Source organism: Falco peregrinus, chromosome 8 (genome assembly GCF_023634155.1).
Source record: "Falco peregrinus isolate bFalPer1 chromosome 8, bFalPer1.pri, whole genome shotgun sequence".
Taxonomy (NCBI): Eukaryota; Metazoa; Chordata; class Aves; order Falconiformes; family Falconidae; genus Falco; species Falco peregrinus.
The window spans coordinates 26,614,940-26,631,045 of NC_073728.1; the positions used below are offsets into that span (position 1 = coordinate 26,614,940).

General features: G+C 59.5%; 1 protein-coding gene across 7 annotated transcripts in view; it reads left to right on the forward strand.

The window, feature by feature from the left end:
• The window catches only part of TNS1 (tensin 1), a 55,076-nt gene that overhangs the window by 7,692 nt on the left and 31,278 nt on the right, over window positions 1-16,106 (forward strand). For 6 of the 7 annotated variants that reach the window (XM_055812290.1, XM_055812291.1, XM_055812293.1 and 3 more), the window contains exons 2-15: window positions 409-447; window positions 2,646-2,687; window positions 5,471-5,520; window positions 5,842-6,013; window positions 6,379-6,429; window positions 6,949-7,071; window positions 7,310-7,374; window positions 7,496-7,579; window positions 7,703-7,815; window positions 8,433-8,493; window positions 9,718-9,793; window positions 9,931-10,060; window positions 10,436-10,501; window positions 11,052-11,213. In XM_055812290.1, coding sequence (XP_055668265.1) covers window positions 409-447; window positions 2,646-2,687; window positions 5,471-5,520; window positions 5,842-6,013; window positions 6,379-6,429; window positions 6,949-7,071; window positions 7,310-7,374; window positions 7,496-7,579; window positions 7,703-7,815; window positions 8,433-8,493; window positions 9,718-9,793; window positions 9,931-10,060; window positions 10,436-10,501; window positions 11,052-11,213 — 1,234 coding nt within the window. The remainder of the gene's footprint in view (window positions 1-408; window positions 448-2,645; window positions 2,688-5,470; window positions 5,521-5,841; window positions 6,014-6,378; window positions 6,430-6,948; window positions 7,072-7,309; window positions 7,375-7,495; window positions 7,580-7,702; window positions 7,816-8,432; window positions 8,494-9,717; window positions 9,794-9,930; window positions 10,061-10,435; window positions 10,502-11,051; window positions 11,214-16,106) is intronic. The other variant, XM_055812292.1, reaches the window with a different exon arrangement.

Below are 16,106 nucleotides of genomic sequence, written 5' to 3' on the forward strand. Positions count from 1 at the left end.
CAATAGCTGGGCTGTTCAGCTGGCGGCTGCAGGAGCGCTCACGAGGCCGGGTTGGGGTTTGTTCCAGGAGCTGCTCTTGGCACCAGGCAGCTGCCCCGTGCCGTGCCCGCTGTGCCCACCCAGGGCTGGGGCTGCCCGGGATCCCTGGCTGAGTCTGAATGACACGGCCGCCATGGCCCTGAGCCCGCTCCTGTTACCAGGGAGCCCAGCCTTGACCTTGGGATGCTGCCTGTGTTCCTGCCCAGAGTGGCAGGGCCACGGGTCACGAGTGCCCCTGTCACTCCCTTGGGTGGGCACTGGGTTTGCTCGTGGTAGGGGTGTGGATGCGGCAACCCAGCCCCTTCCCATGCCCCTTGCTGGCCTGGGGGCTGCAGAGACTAAACCTGGCCCTCTTCTGCTTTCTTGCAGGCTGTGACCCCCTGCTCCCCTGCTGTCAACTATGAGCTGGTAAGTGAGCCCTCGCCGTGAGCCATGGGTGTCAGGCAGGGCTCTGAGTGCACTAGGTGGGACCAGACACCCTGTTCTCTACTGGATGTGGGGCTTTCTCTGCCTGGGGGCTTCAGGGTTTTAGTCCTCTTCCCCCAAAACCACAGGGGTCCTGTGCTGGGGACAATGGCACTCTCCATTTTGGTGCTGTGCCCCCCAGCGTGGCTGGCTGCAGGGCATCCCATGTCTGAGCAGCATGAGTTGGGGAAGCTCAGCCATCACAGGATTTCTGGAGCTGGAGCTTTCAAGAAAGAGGGGCTTGCAGGGCTGCTGGGAGGGACAGGCAGGTGGGACGTGACCAGCCTGGGTGCTGGGGTCCCCCGGCGCCAAGGGCTTCCCCTCCCTGGCCAAAGCTGGGGCGGTTTCTTGCACGCCCGGAGATGACTCTACCAGATGTGCCTTTGGCTCAAGGCTGTGCATTTGCAGCCCTTGTTGTTGTCACCCTCTTCTTTTGTCCCACCTGGGGACCTTTAATGAGCAGCTGGGGCCAGGGCGATGCACAGCCCTGCCCACCCTGTCCTCTCTGGATACCGGGAAAACAGCTGGGTGCCCCATCTCTGTTCACGCCATCCTGGGGAGGCTGGGCACAGGGGTGCTGGGTAGGCAGCCCTGCTCTCTTGCTGTGCTGCTCCAGCTGGGCCACAGCAGGGCTCTGGGCATGGCAGGGCACTGGGATGGCACTGGGAGCAGGACCATGCCTGGGGCAGAGGTTTGGGAAGCGTGGCACAGCGGTGGCCACCAGACAGCATCTTGCCAGCAGAGCAGCCCTGCTGCGCCATCCCCAGCCTGGCTGTGCCCATGGCAGTGGGCAGAGTGGGCACGTGGTGGCAGGGAGGCTGGCATTGCCCGGGGCCAGCGCAGCTGCCTTTCCTTCTTGCTCCAGACGTGTGCCAAGGCTTGCTGGGGCAGGCGCTGGGGAGAGGAGGCCCTGGCAGGTTTTCAGCTCTGGGTTTGGCAGCGTGGCAGTGCTGGGGTGGCTGTGCCCTATACAGGAGCCCTGGGCTGGGCACCCCATAGCCGGGCAGGGGGCTCACCTATAAAGTGGGTTTAGGGGATGGCCCCCTGCTAGCTCATGGGGTCAGTGCATGAGCCTGAGCGAGCGAGGGGATGGGGTGAGAGCAGCGTGTGCTGCCCGCCCCAGGGCCCCGCAGTGGTTATCTGACCCAAGTTTAATCTCTGCCTGCACCCCCCACCCCTGCCAGCCTCCTTGGGCACTTATCACCAGCAAAAACGTGTTGATTTAGAGCTGGGACCGTTACTGCGGCTTTAGGAGGAAATTGAAAGGGGTTTGCCCTGTCCTATGGCTGGAAATGGCAGGCCTGGCCTTGCTGCCAGGACCGGAGCAGCCCAGTCTCGGGGGTCCCATCAGTCCCCCTGGTCTCAAGACCCCCAAAGGCCACCCAACTGGGTCCCTTTGCCATGCCACCCCCAGGGATCCCAACCAGCTGTCCCTTGGCAGAGACATCAGTACCCTGCTCCGTATATTTGGGGTCCGGACACTCTTCCTACTCCAGGAAGTTAATTCCTGTCCCCAACCCCATTTCAAAGCTCTCTGTGGACTCCAGTGGCATGTCACCAAATTCGCCCCTTTTTGGAGCATCTTGAATCACCACTCCGCTCCCACTGGGGTCCTTCACTGGCCCTGTGGCGTCAGGTTTTTCTCTGGGAGCTGGGCTTGCTGGTGGCTGGCGGCCAGGCTGGGTGTGGGGCTGTGCTGGGCTTGCCCTGTTGTTTACCTCCTGGCTGTGAGGTCTGACCATGGAGGATCCATATGGGATCCCAGAGGTGTTGGGGGCACCAGGTGCCTGTCATAGGGTGGGTGCAAGGTTTGGCCAAGCACTCCCCATCTATGGCAGCAGTCCAGTTTGGGGGTTGACTGCTGGGAGGCAGGACTGCAGCATCCTTGGTACCCAAGCATTGCCCCGCCTCTGTGCTTGGGTTTCGAGGGATTCCCGACCTTTAGGAAGAGTGGACATGTTGGCAGGCAGGGAAGGAAACGGGACTGTGGCGCATTTCCTAGGAAGGGCCAGAAATAGTCAGGGGGGAACTTTTGACCCTGGTCCCTGCTATGTGTGTGTGTTTCTCTCTCACTATTTTTCTCCTTCTGTCTCGCTTGCCTTTTTCTCACCTTCCCCTTCCTTCTGATTGCCTGTCTGCAGCCATCACCGGGGGAGAGCATCACGAAGCAGGTAGATGCCTTGGTAAGTGCTACCAGTTGAGGCTGATCTCTGCTTAGAGACTGCGGGGGGGTCACTTGTGCCTGTCCCATTGCTGCAAGCACCGCCCCCCCAGCCAAAATCCCTCAGCCTGGGATGCCCTTGTGGTCCCCCAACATCCCTGGGATCCGCCAGCCCTCCCTCCCTGCCAGTCAAGGTGATGGTGGCCATGCCACAGGCCAGGTGAGGTGCCCAGGATCAGTGGCAGAGGCAGTGGCACAGCCCAGCGGAGAGGGGGCTGGGGCTTTGGCTGCAAAGCCGTCTTTCCTGTCTCAAAGCTGGGGATATGTTATTTAATCTGTGGACATGAAATTGCTAAGACAGTGTAGACAAACGCATTGCCAAAGTCAACGTGGATGGCTTCCCCCTGCCCGCAGCTAGTTTGCTGGCCTCCCTGCGTGCTGGGGCTAGGACCCAACGGATGGAGGCAGAGTGGTTCCCACAAGGAAGAGGGTGAAAACCTTCCTCACCTGGGAGCTGGCTTTGCCCCATCCTTTTGGTTGTCCAGGCCATGTTTCCAGCCTCTCTTCAAACTGCAGGAAGAGCATACACAGCTAGAAAAATCCAGTGAGACAGTCAGGAGCCCCTTTTGCCAGCTTTGCTCTCTTTTGTGGAAGTTTCCTGTTATTTCTGCAGGCTCTCTTGTGCCTCGCATCACCGTTTCCAAGCAGAAGGGAATTGCAGGTTTTGGATGCTGCCCAGAGCCTGGGGACACTCTTGAGCCAGCCTGGGGCTGGGAGGCAGATGCTCAATGGGGCTGGCAGGGGCGTCTTCAACCCAGCGTGGTGGGGACCACATGCTGGCTGGACTGGGACATACTGGTTTGGCTGAGATCTCTGCTCCAGAGGGGACCTTTGCAGGGTTGCCCAGACTGGTAGCGGGCAGAAGTGTTTAATAATGTGAGTGCTTGCTCCTATCAGCTGATCGTGGGCTGACTCTTCCTTGTGCAGGGGTTGGCAGCAGAGACAGCAGCATGGCTGCGGTTAGATCGGTGGCGGGCAGCAGGGCAGAGCCGAAGGGCTCCTGTGGGGGCGGGGGACACTGAAGGGCCCTGGCTGCAGGCACCCGCTCCCTGGGGCTGGGAGGCTGCCAGGAATGGAGACACCATGCTGTGGAAATGGATTAACAAGGGTCTTGCTGCCATCAAGGTATGGAGAAGAGGGAGGGAGAGGAGCTGTGGTGTCCCTGCCTTGCTCACCTTCTGTGCCTCAGTTTCTCCATGTGGGAGAGGGGGGTGAGTCCTGGTTGCCCCGTGTCAGCTCCTCTGTTGGGCAAGGCTGCAGTGGAGGCTGCTGCGACTGGGTGAGGTGACAGGGGCTGATGGGGCTCCCCTGGCAGGCAGGTGTGGGTGGGGGACTCCAGACCTCTTCTGCTACAGAAGTTTGGGGCTGAGCAGAGCCTGCGGTGGGGATCCCATCTCAGTCACTGGTCGGTAAGGCAGGGACAAGCCCATAGTCAGGGTCAAGCTTGCTCCATGCACCCTGGCTTTGCCCAGGAAAGGTCGTACCTCTCTTTTTGCTGTGTTTTAACTCCTTTCCCGCAGCGATGCTGGGGGGTTTCTGGGGTGAGCGAGCAATTTGGGGCCCTGGGAGGGGATTGTTACTGCTGCCTGAGCACCCCTGGGCACTCGGGCAGGGCTGCCACCTCCCAGAGTGGCTTCAGCTGGGAGGGGAGACCGTTGTCCCCCGGCCTCGCAGGCTGCCGAGCCTGGCTCCGCTCTGCCGGGCAGCCTGACCTTGAAAAGGGGACGTGAGGCTGATGGAGGGTGACGCCAGCTGCCTGCGGGAGCAGCCCTGGGACCATGCAGAGTAGGAGATGGCAGGCGAAGGGTGCCGGGGAAGGCTCTACCACCTCATCTTGTCACCTCCAGTGTGTGGGTTGTTTGCTGGATGCTGCAGCCCTGGGAAGGGTGGCAGCAGGTCTCACAGCTCCGGGGACAAAAGGGGCATCCTGGGAGCCAGCTGTGGGCACATCTCTTGTTGCTGGATCCTTCCAGGGGCTTGGGACATGCTGCCTGTGCGAGATGAGTTTTTAAATGACTCCTGCTTATTAGCTGGAGATACTAAAACTAATGAGGTGTGAGTGTGTTTTTCCTTAGCGGTTTTTTTTGGAAACCCTGCTTTGTTTTTCGGCTGAGGTCATGAAGTCACTGAGCAAACCGGCTGCAGATGAAATTCTCGAGGCCGGAGAACATGCATAAATAGAAGTTTCCTGCTCCGAGAGCTCAAACATTTCCTCCTGGCGTTTGGCTCTGCAGAGCTGGGGCCAAAGCAAACCGTCGTGCCTGGCTGGCTCCTCACCGCTGCTTAGGCAGCAAACCTGCCCCTGCTTTGGGCAGCGCCAAAGCCGCTCTGTCCTTCTAGGTGTGTGCCCACAGCCTGGCTGAAACCAAGGGACTTGTGACATGCCTGAGACTGTCCCCCAACCCATGACATCCTCCTCAAAGCTCCTCTGGGACCCTGTGCCGAGGCACTGGCCCTGCAGTTCCCAAGGTGGCAGATCCCAGCTGTGCTGGAGTTATGAGAGCTGGGTTTTACTTGTGGCCATGGTGGGGGGACGATGGCATCATCGAGGTGTTTGGTGCCACCGGAATGCTTAGTGGGTAGGATTTGGAGACAGTGATATTTTGGAGGTGTTACAGTGTGTGGTGCAGTGTGGTGGGAGTGGGATGCTCTAGCAGCACCATCGCACCTGGCTTTAGCAGGACCTCTGTGTTGGCTGTGGGCTGGGTCAGAGCAGTAACTTGCTTTCCCTCTTTGGTTCCTTAGGATGCCACAAAATCCCCGAGGAGTGGGCAGTCACGCCACAAAACATCCAGGTAAATGCCTCAGTTTCCCCTTCTGGTGACCATAGCTGCCCTCCCTGAAACTCACTCACCCTGCCAATGTAGATGTGCTACATCTGGGAGACATTCCCAGTGGAGAAGACACAGGGGTTATGACCCACTACCCTCGGCTTGGGGTCCCCAATACACCCAAATGGGGCTGGGAACGGGGGAAAGTCTGCAGGCAGCCTTGCCGCTGCATCCCCATGTGTCCCAGCCTGCCTTGCTTAACCTCAGGGGCTGTGCAAGGTGGGGAAGGGTCACAGCATCCCCTCCCCATGCTGTGTCCTGACAGCAGTCTCTTCCTTAACCCAGGAGCATGAGCCTTGCCACAGCCATGGAGAGCAGCTGTGAGCTGGACCTGGTGTACATCACAGAGCGGATCATTGCCGTCTCCTACCCCAGCACGGCCGAGGAGCAGAGCTTCTGCAGCAACCTTCGTGAAGTGGCCCACATGCTGAAGTCCAAGCATGGGGACAATTATGTGGTGAGGGATGTGGCCCAGTACCCACCAGGCTGGGGAAGGGGCTGGGGTGCTCAGGCCCTGGGGCTGGTGCCCTGCAGGGGAGGGGTGCTGCATCCTTGCCTCTGGCTGGGCTTGACTCTGGTGATGGGCGTCTTTGCATCAAAATTGATGGATTTTTTTCCTTCCTTGAAGCTTTCCAGTCCGTTTTGGACCTCCTGGGAGTTTTTGACCATTGCATTGCCCTGTGGCAAGACATTACTTAGGTTAATGTGTCCAGGGAAGCCTGTCATGGGGTGATTTGTGGGGGCTTTATGCTAAGGAAGAGGTGAGAGGTGGCAGCGAGGGAGGAAAATGACCCATTACCCTGTCTTTTCTCTTCCCTGAAGCTTTTCAACCTCTCTGAGCGGAGAAATGATATCAGCAAACTTCACCCAAAGGTGGGCCACAGTTGTGGGTTGCAGAGGGGCTCAGGGCTGTCTGCGGGACCAGCTCCTTGCTGCAAGCTGTTTTGGGGAGGAACAGCCACCCTTTCTATCCCACCCAGATGGTGGAGGAGCAGAGGGGGGAAAGCCCAGAGGAAAGCACCGGGACTTCCCAGTGAATTGTGGGGTCTCAGCTTAAAACACTCCCCCAGTCCCCAGCCCAAACCTAGCTGTTGGGGCCTCTTGGAGACCTCCCTAAGGTGTCATCCCCATCCCTGTGACTGTGGGGGAGCCCTGGGCAGCTGAGCCAAGTGACCTGGAGTGGGCTGAGATCTGGGACCCCAATGCCCTTTCCAGGGCAGGGGTCTGGGCAGTGGGATGCAGGGTTGGGGAGAGGCTGGGAGAGGTATGTCTGGGCAAAATGGTGGTGCCCACACTGGGTATGTGCCCTAGGCTTTGCACACTGGCAGGCTGGGGACTACAGAGGGGGCAGAGCCCAGCATGATGTGACCCCTGGCTGTTCCCCCTGCCCAGGTGCTGGATTTTGGGTGGCCTGACCTGCACACTCCAGCACTGGAGAAGATCTGCAGCATTTGCAAAGCCATGGACACGTGGCTGAACGCGGCGGCACACAACGTGGTGGTGCTGCACAACAAGGTGGGCTGCACCCTGGGGCACACAGTGATGGGGGGCTGGGCAGGGCTGTGGGGCTGCAGGGACAGGGCTTAGAGATGTAGGGAATGTGGTGGTTTGTGGCCTGGGGGGTGGGTAAGTGTCAGCATGTGTGTGCCTGTAAGAACCGGTGTATGTGTGTGTGGGGGTTAGGGACTGGCTGTGCCCGGGTGCCTGCAGACACTGCTACCCCTGTGACACCCCTTCTGCTGTGTACCCACAGGGGAACCGTGGCCGGCTGGGGGTGGTGGTGGCTGCCTACATGCACTACAGCAACATCTCAGCCAGGTGAGAGGGACATGTGGTCCTGGGTTGGCCCTGGAGCACACTGCCGACCTCCATCGTGGCAGTGCTGGGGTGCTGGTGCTAATGCTTTCCTTCAATCTCACCTGCCCTTTTGTCCCCACAGTGCTGACCAGGCTCTGGACAGATTTGCCATGAAGCGCTTCTACGAGGACAAGGTGGTGCCGGTGGGACAGCCATCCCAGAAGAGGTGGGTCCTGGCACGTGTTTACAGGTTGAGTTTTGACCCTGTGGCCCCAGTGGTTGGATGCAGGGGGCCAAAGTGGGTGCTTTGCTGTGGGTCCTGCCCCTGAGCTGCCTGTCTGCCCTCCAGGTACATCCATTACTTCAGTGGGCTCCTCTCTGGCAGCATCAAGATGAACAACAAGCCTCTCTTCCTCCATCATGTCATCATGCACGGCATCCCCAACTTTGAGTCGAAAGGCGGTAGGTGCCCCCACACCTCCCCCAGCCTGGTCCCACACTCACACCCCTGCTCCGTGCTGCCTGGCCAGGCTTGCTCTCCGTGGGGGATATTTTCCGCAGTTACCTCAGCAATCTGAATTTCTCTTTCCTTCTCAGGGACTGTGCACTCTTATTAGCAGGGTGCTACTCTTTCCCACAGTGATGCCCTCGGGGAGCTGCCCCCCCACCTCTGGGCCCTAACCTGAGCTGCAGAGTGGCAAGGCTTTTTCCGATGGCTTTTGGGAGGATGGCACCAGATTGGGGTTGGGGTTTGGAATGCGGTACCACACCTGGTGCCGGAACCCAGAAGTGGTTCCTTGCTCAGGGACCATCATCTCACCTCTGTTCCCAGCCTAGCAATTACCCCAGGTCTTACAGGAGCCAAGCTGCACTACAGGGTCTTTCCCTCTTTCCCACCCCATCTAGAGCATCCCTTTTTGCCCATCCCAGATGTTGCCCGTGGCCGGTGTGGGGAGTGGCTGTTTGCCTTGGCTCCTTCCCTGTTTGGATTTCTCCCCTGTGACTAATCCCTGCCCTGGCCCCTCCGCCCTGCCGGCTAACAGCAGTGCGCCTTCTCTCCCTGCCTTGATGTCTTCCAGGTTGTCGGCCCTTCCTGAAAATCTACCAGGCCATGCAGCCCGTCTACACCTCGGGGATCTAGTAACTATCTCCTCACCATGGGGCTTTTGTCTTCCCCAGCACGGGGGGCTTGGCAAGTGGAGAGAGATGGAGAGGGTCAAGGCCAAGACCCCAGCGGTCCCCTGCCCTGTGCTTAGTCTGTTTGGGGTCCAGGGAACTGAAAAAAAAGGGGCTTCCTTTTCCTTGGAGGTGGTAACTGGCTATACTGGGCCGTACTGGGCCCTTCTGCTGGGAGGGCTGTAGTGACTCTGTGTATCAGCAGAGGGAGCCTGGGGCTGCGCAGAGCCTGGGGCTGGGTGTCCCTGGAGGGAGCGAGAACTGGGGTGGGGACACCTCCCTGGGAGATGGAGGCGTTTCTCCTCTCCCTGCCCAAAGAGCTGCTCCTCTTACCAGAGATTAGTCTTAAAAACGCTCTTTCTTTGCCCAGAAAAAGTTTCCCCCCATTTTAACCACCCCACGGTTTACCCAACACCATTTTCAGACACTGTTCCCAGGAGCAGGCAATGGTGAAGGCAAGGCAGGAGCCAATTTCTCCAGCTGCCCAGATGCTCTGCTGGGGCCATATCCCAGTCTGGGACCAATCCTGGCTCCCCTGGAGGGAACAGAGCCCTTTGTTTCAGGGATATTCCCACTTCACCCTCCTGAACCAGAATCTCCCTTCCCTACAGCTGGGCATCCCTGTTAGCTGAGATTCAGCTTTACCTTTCAGCTTTTAATAGATTGTTTATGGGATGCCAGTAATAAACTCCAGGTTTATGTTGCCTGTGAAATCCCCACTCCTTTCTTCACTCATCCCCTGCTGCCAGCGCCACCACCCAAAGGCAGCCCCTTGGCGCCCTGGGGAGGGGAGGGCTTCCATCAGGGAAATGGAGGCAGGGATGAGAGCCTTCCCTGAGAGCCCTCCCTCCATGTCCTGTGCCCCTCCCGACTCATGGTAGCTGGGCAGATGGCTGACAGCCCAGCCTCAGCACTCCGACCCTGGTCAAACCCACCCACCCACCCATCCAGCATTTTTAGCACCCTCATTGAGCTGTGCCTCAGTTTCCCCTTCCTGTCCTCCTCTCCCAGGGAATGGGTGCCCCTTGGGTTGTTAGATGGGACCCCCCTCTGTCGCCAAGAGGGCTGACTCTGGGCTTTGCACCTTTCCTGGCTGGGTTTGGGTGGAAGGACTGGTTGAGGTGGTGCTGGGACCTCTGGGGAAGCTCTGCACCACAGCTTACATCCTCCTGCCATCCCTCTCTGCAGCAATGTGCAAGGAGACAGCCAGACGGGCATCTGCATCACCATTGAACCTGGCTTGCTTCTCAAGGGTGATATCTTGGTAAGGAGCCTCGGCTCAGCCCCCTGCACAGGGAGCAGCCAGGGGTTGGGTGGTCCTCGTGCCTCGGGACCCTCTGGTTCCTCTTTGCTCAGCTCTGGGAGCTCGTCCTGATAGCCTGTCCCCACTCCCCTCTGCAGCTGAAGTGTTACCACAAGAAATTTCGCAGCCCAACCCGTGATGTGATTTTCCGCGTGCAGTTCCACACATGCGCTGTGCATGACCTTGATGTCGTCTTTGGCAAGGAGGACCTGGATGAGGCCTTCAGAGGTAGCCGCCCCACCACCTCCTCATTCCAAACTCCCTCCTCCTCCCACCCCTCTGATGCTGCTCCCATCAGAGGACATCTGGGCACCCACCCCAAATCCGCCCCTGATAAAGCAGGGCACCCCTTCTCCATTGGCAGGGTGTGGTGCTACTCAGGGACCGGTGGCAGCATCATCCCCTTCACTGCCAAAACTGGTATTGATGTGGAAGGGCTGCCTCGGGGTTGGTTTGGGGGCTGAGATGCACTGCTGCATGCTGGGATGTCCTCTACCAGCTCTCAGCCTTGAGTTGGCCTGCAGGCCTGTTTGGGGTTGCTATCTGGGTGCTGTTGGGAGGATGGATGGAGACGGTCCCTTTGCTCTGCTCTCTCCCTGGCAGATGAGCGCTTCCCTGAGTACGGGAAGGTGGAGTTTGTGTTCTCCTATGGCCCTGAGAAGATCCAAGGTATGGCTGATATACTGCTGCGTGATTCGGAGCTGGATGCTCGTTCCTTTCCCACTCCCCAGCTCTATCCCTTGCTGCCTTCCTTGCAACCTTCCCTTGTCCCATTTGCAGTCCCTTTGTCACCAGGGTGGGATGAGGGGTCCAGGCAATGATGCTGACCTAGGGGCACCCATGGGTGCCCTATCGCTTTCGCTCTCTTCCCCAGGAGGCTGCTCTCTGCAACGCTTGCTGGCCTGGGAGAGAGCGAGGGGGTGCTTGGAAACACAGGACCCCCTGCCCAAAAAGCACAGACCTAGTCACACTTGCTGTCTGCCTGTCCCTAGGCAATTCCAAAAGCCCCAGCCAGCTTTGCATGTCTTATTTGTGGGTCTTGGTGTACATCCCATAACGATCCATCTCTCTTGGTGGTCCTGTTCCTACCTGACACTCCTGCCTTGCCCTACAACTGCTGCCCTTTTCCCCTTGCCTGCACCTTCCCTCCATCTTCTCCCCCTGTCCTACCCATGGTGGCTCCATCATCACCCTGACTGACTGTCCTGCCTCTTCCCAGGCATGGAACACCTGGAGAATGGGCCCAGCGTTTCTGTGGACTATAACACATCTGATCCGCTCATCCGGTGGGACTCCTACGAGAACTTCAACATTCAGCGTGAGGACAATGCGGAGGGTACCTGGGCTGAGCCACCCCTGCCCGGCAAGAACCTGGAGAAAGGTTAGGGCTCACGGGCGGTTGTGGCCAGTGTCCCCATGGGAAACCCGTGCCCCCGCCCTGAGGGAAGGGGATGCTGATGTGCAGCAGAGCTGTAGGTGAATGGCTGCTGCTGGGAGGAGCATGCCCACAGGATGGGAGAGGACGATCCTGGTGGACTTCCCCTCCTGCTGTGGTGCCAGGGAGCACAGGCTCTTTTTTTGCTGCTTTTGCTCTCAAAGCCCTTTTTGCACAGAGCAGGTTCCAGCCCTGGTTTATGTCTCAGAGCTTTGGGAAACCCAAACCTCAGGTCTGTTGGGAGCAGGACCTAACGGATCTCCCAGGTCCTTTTTCACAGTGCAAGCATGGCAGGACATAGCTGTGCCTCAGTTTCCCCTGGGGGATGAGGATGCCTCACTGGCCCTGGAGGGTCTGCACCATTGCTTGAAGCTGAGAAAAGCCCCTTGAGCACCCATCCGGATGCAGCAAATCGGCCACTCTCACCCGCTTGGCAGGAACAGGCAGTACTTTTATGTCAAAGGGTGGTGGGCCCCTGTCCCGGCAGTGAAGCCACCTGTGGCTGAGCAGATGCCTGAGCTTTCCTGGCCTGGTCCGGACAGGCATCCCAGTAGTGAGGACAGCTGCGATCCCCGATGTCCCTGAAGGTCACCGGCTGCTCTGAGGGAGAGCTGTGGGCAGCTGGGCTTGCTGGGGAGGGTGGGGTCTCTGGGTCTCTGGGGTGGGTGAGGGGGTCTCTGTTCACAGTGAGGACTTGGGGCTAGACCCCAGGTGGCTGTGTGGCACTGGCACGGGCACCTGCCTTGGCACAGGGCAGTAAACAGGCAGCTGGTGACACATGGGCTCAGCTATGCAGCAGGGAGCTGTGGGTCCAGCCCAAGGGGAGGGGACATGTGTCCCCACCGTGAGCTCAGACCATGACTCTGCCCCTGCCCCGAGCTGGCAGGACAGGCTGGCAGTCCCCTTCTGCATGTAGAGACCTGAGTGCCTGTGTGTTCCCCTCTGGCCCCCAGGGCAGAGCTGCCGCACTCCCAGCCCCTTGCAGGGCTGCAGAGGTACCCCAGGGGTCCTCTTCATTGCCTCCTGGGGGTCTTGGCAGGTGTCAGGGCTCCAGAGGTCCCTCCATGCGCTGCCTGGGCTGTCCTCCTTGGAGGGATGGTGGTGATGGGGAATGAGGGCACCTTGGATTTGCAGACACTGCACCAGTTTGGGGATGAGCTGGGACTGCCAGAGGATGAAGTGGCAGACGGGAGGCTGCCCTCTGAGCCATGCCAGCACAGGCAGCTGCAAGACAGCCCATCTATTGGGGTCTCCCCTGGCTGCCCCATGGGGCACCTTGAGCAGTGGTGGAGAGAGCCAGCACGGGCTCAGGGGGCTTTCATCTTCCTCCCTCTCTGTCGGCACTTTTCCTTTTCTCCAGCCTGTTCCAGGCTGGGATGGGGACCCTGGTGCCTGGCTGTGCGAGGGGGGTCCCTGTTTGTGGTTGTTCTCGCCTTATTTGGTCAGGGAATTGCACGCCACATTTTTGGCACCACCAGGCGCGAGCGAGCGGCAGCCGGGGGCGGAGGGGGGTGAGGCTGGCACCAGCACCCACGCCGGGGTGGGATCAGCCGCTGCTCCTCATCCCTGCCATTGCCTGTCCCGGCTGCTCCGCGAAGGCTCCCTGCAGACTGGCACCGCAGACCGGGCCGTCGGGATCGGGATCGCCTGCCAAACGGTGGGTCCCCCCTGCGCCGCGTCTCTGCTGGTTGCAGCTGCTCTCAGTGGAGGTGGATGCCCTTTCTCCGGCAGCTTTGTCTCAGTGTGGGGCACACATATGGGCTGGGGGGGTGCCTGATGGAGTGGGATGACCCTGTGGGACCCCAAACCTGGATGAGCAGGTGGATGGCTGGGCATGGTCCTGTCCTCGTGTTCCCCTTGCCTCTGTTGTCCCTGTCCATGGGGGCTTGGGAAAGGGGAAACTGAGTTGCAGCAGGTTTGCCACCTGACCGAGCTCACCCAAGCCAGGGGGCATGAGAGGGGGATCTGAACCCCCACATCTTGCTCTCTGGCTGAGGGGACCCAGAAGACGGGGGTTGTTCTGCGAACCACCCCCAAGGCCAAGGCTGGTCCCGTCAGGAAGCTCACCCACCCGCCTTACCCAGGCAGGGTCCCTGCTGTCTGCCAAGCTCAGGCTGCTCCATGGTCCTTAGTAAGAGTGGGGTGTTCTGGGATACCCCCACAGCCCTGTCTCACTGCTCATCATCCATCCCCACGTGGAGTGGGGGAGGCAAGCAGCTCTCCATGCTCTCCATTGTCCTCCTTGGAGGTTGCTTTGGAGTTGGTGCTGTCTGTGTGGTAGGTTCCTGCTGCAGTCCCCATAGCCATCTGTTGGGTGAGAGGGTGTTTGAGGGCTGAAGGGTGGTGATGAGGCACTTCTTCCTTTGGCTGTTTTTGAGGTTCAGATGTCCTTTATCCAGGGTGTTCAGCTTTGTCAGCACTGTGGTGGCTCTTCTTGGGGGGCTAGGCTACCTCCAGGGAGGCAGGAAGGGAAGGGACCTGTGGCTGGATGCGGCACTGCTGGGTTTTGAGCTGGTTGGAGGGTTGCTGTAGAGAAATTTTTGGGGTACTGCAGAGGCGGGTGGGCAAGTCTGGATGGGGAACATCTATGGCCCGGTTTGGTTTTTCCTAGAAAAACAATACTGGTGGAGATCAGAGTGCTGGGGCCGGCATGGAGCGGGTGGAGGGGACTGGATATGTGACCGTGGCCGGGGGACACCAGCCTCTACTATCCTGGTGTGGTGTGAGACAAATGGGTGCCCAACACAGGAGCTCCCTGTAATGACCTGCCCTTGGACCCACTGTGGCTGGTCTTGCCACACCCAACATCCATCCCCACTCCTCACCTCCCAGCTCTGTACCATCCCAGTCCCCACCGCAGGCTGGCCCTGCCCGCCATCCCTTCTTACCGGGGCTGGAAGTGGGGTCGCTGGGGCCTGGCCAAATCCAACATCTGCAGGAGACTTGCTAAATCCCCACCTGAGTCATGGTTCTGGCGCAGGGCGTCCCTGCAGCTCAGGCCCGCGCACAGGGCAGGGCTGGCTGGGGTGGGGCGTGGGATGAGCATCCCACCCCTTTGGGGATGGGAGGTCACAGCAGAGCCTGAACCCCATGTGGCAAAAGTTGGGGGGTTCCAGAGCCTCCCAGATCTAGCTGGATGCTGATCCTGCACCTTTCCATGGGGAGGCAAGACCCTAGATGGGGTTGCTGTCACCCTTTGTCCCCCAGGAGGGTGGGCATCTTGTGGGGTACATCCTTCTTAGTGGGGTCAAATCCTGCCCCACTTATCTAGGGCTGATGCTGCCCAGGAGGGTGAGCCAGGCTGTGCAGAGGCGGAGAGCCAAATGGGCCAGGCCAGAGCTGTTAAATCCATTGCTGGAGCTGCCGGCGGGCTGCTGCTCCCCCCGCCGTGGCTGGATCCGTCTCCTGGCTGGGCTCTGCAGGGAGGGGAGCCGCTGGCTCTCCTCTCGCCTTCGCCAGCTGACTAAAGCTGAAAGAATCTGCTTCCCCCTCCCCATCCCGCCCCTCTCCATCGCTCTCCACTCCAGCCGCGGCAAGGTAAAGGCTTGGTGGAGCGCGCATTTTGGGGGGCAGTGGGGACCTGGCTGGGCTACATGGGGATCCATAAGGAGTGTTCTTCCCCTTGCTTCTGGTAATTCCCCATGGGAGAAATGCTGGAGCATCTACGGGTTTGGCTAGACATTTCGGCTGGAGGGTGGCTGCTCCCAGGGCAGAGTCTGTCCTCTGACCTGGTATTTGGGGTTGTGATGTAGCAGGGTGATGGGATTTGGTCCCATTGGGACTGGGAACCAGGCAGGGCTAAGATGCAGGGAGAGAGGGGTGGGCTGGTGGAAGCTCAGTCCCTTCTCTTCCCCCTTTAAACTGTCCTTAAAGTCAAAACCTGCTGGAGTGCGTGTGTGGGACTGGGGCTGTCCCCGGGCAGCCTTGCTGGAGCGGGGAGCTCTTGGCCTGCCCTCATGCAGACTGCCTGCAGCTGTGCAATTGGGGCAAAAAATTAGAAGTCAGAGAAGCAAGCAAACTTCAGAGGTTTTGGGAGGATGCTGACTTGGTGTGCACCGCCATGTGGGAGCAGACGAGGTTGTGAGTCAGTGGGCTGGCTAGAAGTGCTGCTCTCATCCCCTGCCGTCATCTGTGGGGATGTGGGAAACGCACGATTTGGGGGATTAGAGTGGAGGGAGCCTCGCATTTTGCCGATTACACTGAATCAATCGAGGAGTGGAGGCTTGAGCACAGGTTCAAGCAGGGGCCCGAACGTGGGGTGGACTCACTGTTACCTGGACCAGCGAATTGACAGCACCATCCCAGCACAGGTTTTGCCTGGGAATGGAGCAGCATGAGGGCAGGCAGCTCCAGGGCGGGTGGAGTCTGTGCCGTGCCTCCTGCCATGGGACAGGGCGGCATGTGCCATCCTGAAACCAGTGCTGGTGCATCCACGCTGTGCCATGGTGCTGGGTGGGCAGCGAGGGGGGGTTGTGAAAACAGGTTGGGTTTGGCACTGGAAGGGTCGGTGGCTTGGCCACAGCAGATTTCCACTCCTCTTCGGCTGCGTATTTATTTAAGATGGAGAAACTCAAGTCTCCAGCAAGACATTTGGGTTTGCAGACCCAGCTGGGTTACAGCATCATCATGTGTGGCCCGAAAGGACATCCTCACCCCGAATGTGTCACCGCTTTTGGGGGACAGGTGTGATGCGTGCACTCAGGAGCTGAGCAAGGCTGGGGGTCTGGAGCTGGGGGGGTCGTCCAGTGGGGTGATGCTCAGCACGCGGTGCGGGGTGAGTGGGCTGTCCAGCTTGTCGGTCCGTCCGTCTGTCTGTCGTGCCTAGGAAACAGTTAACCC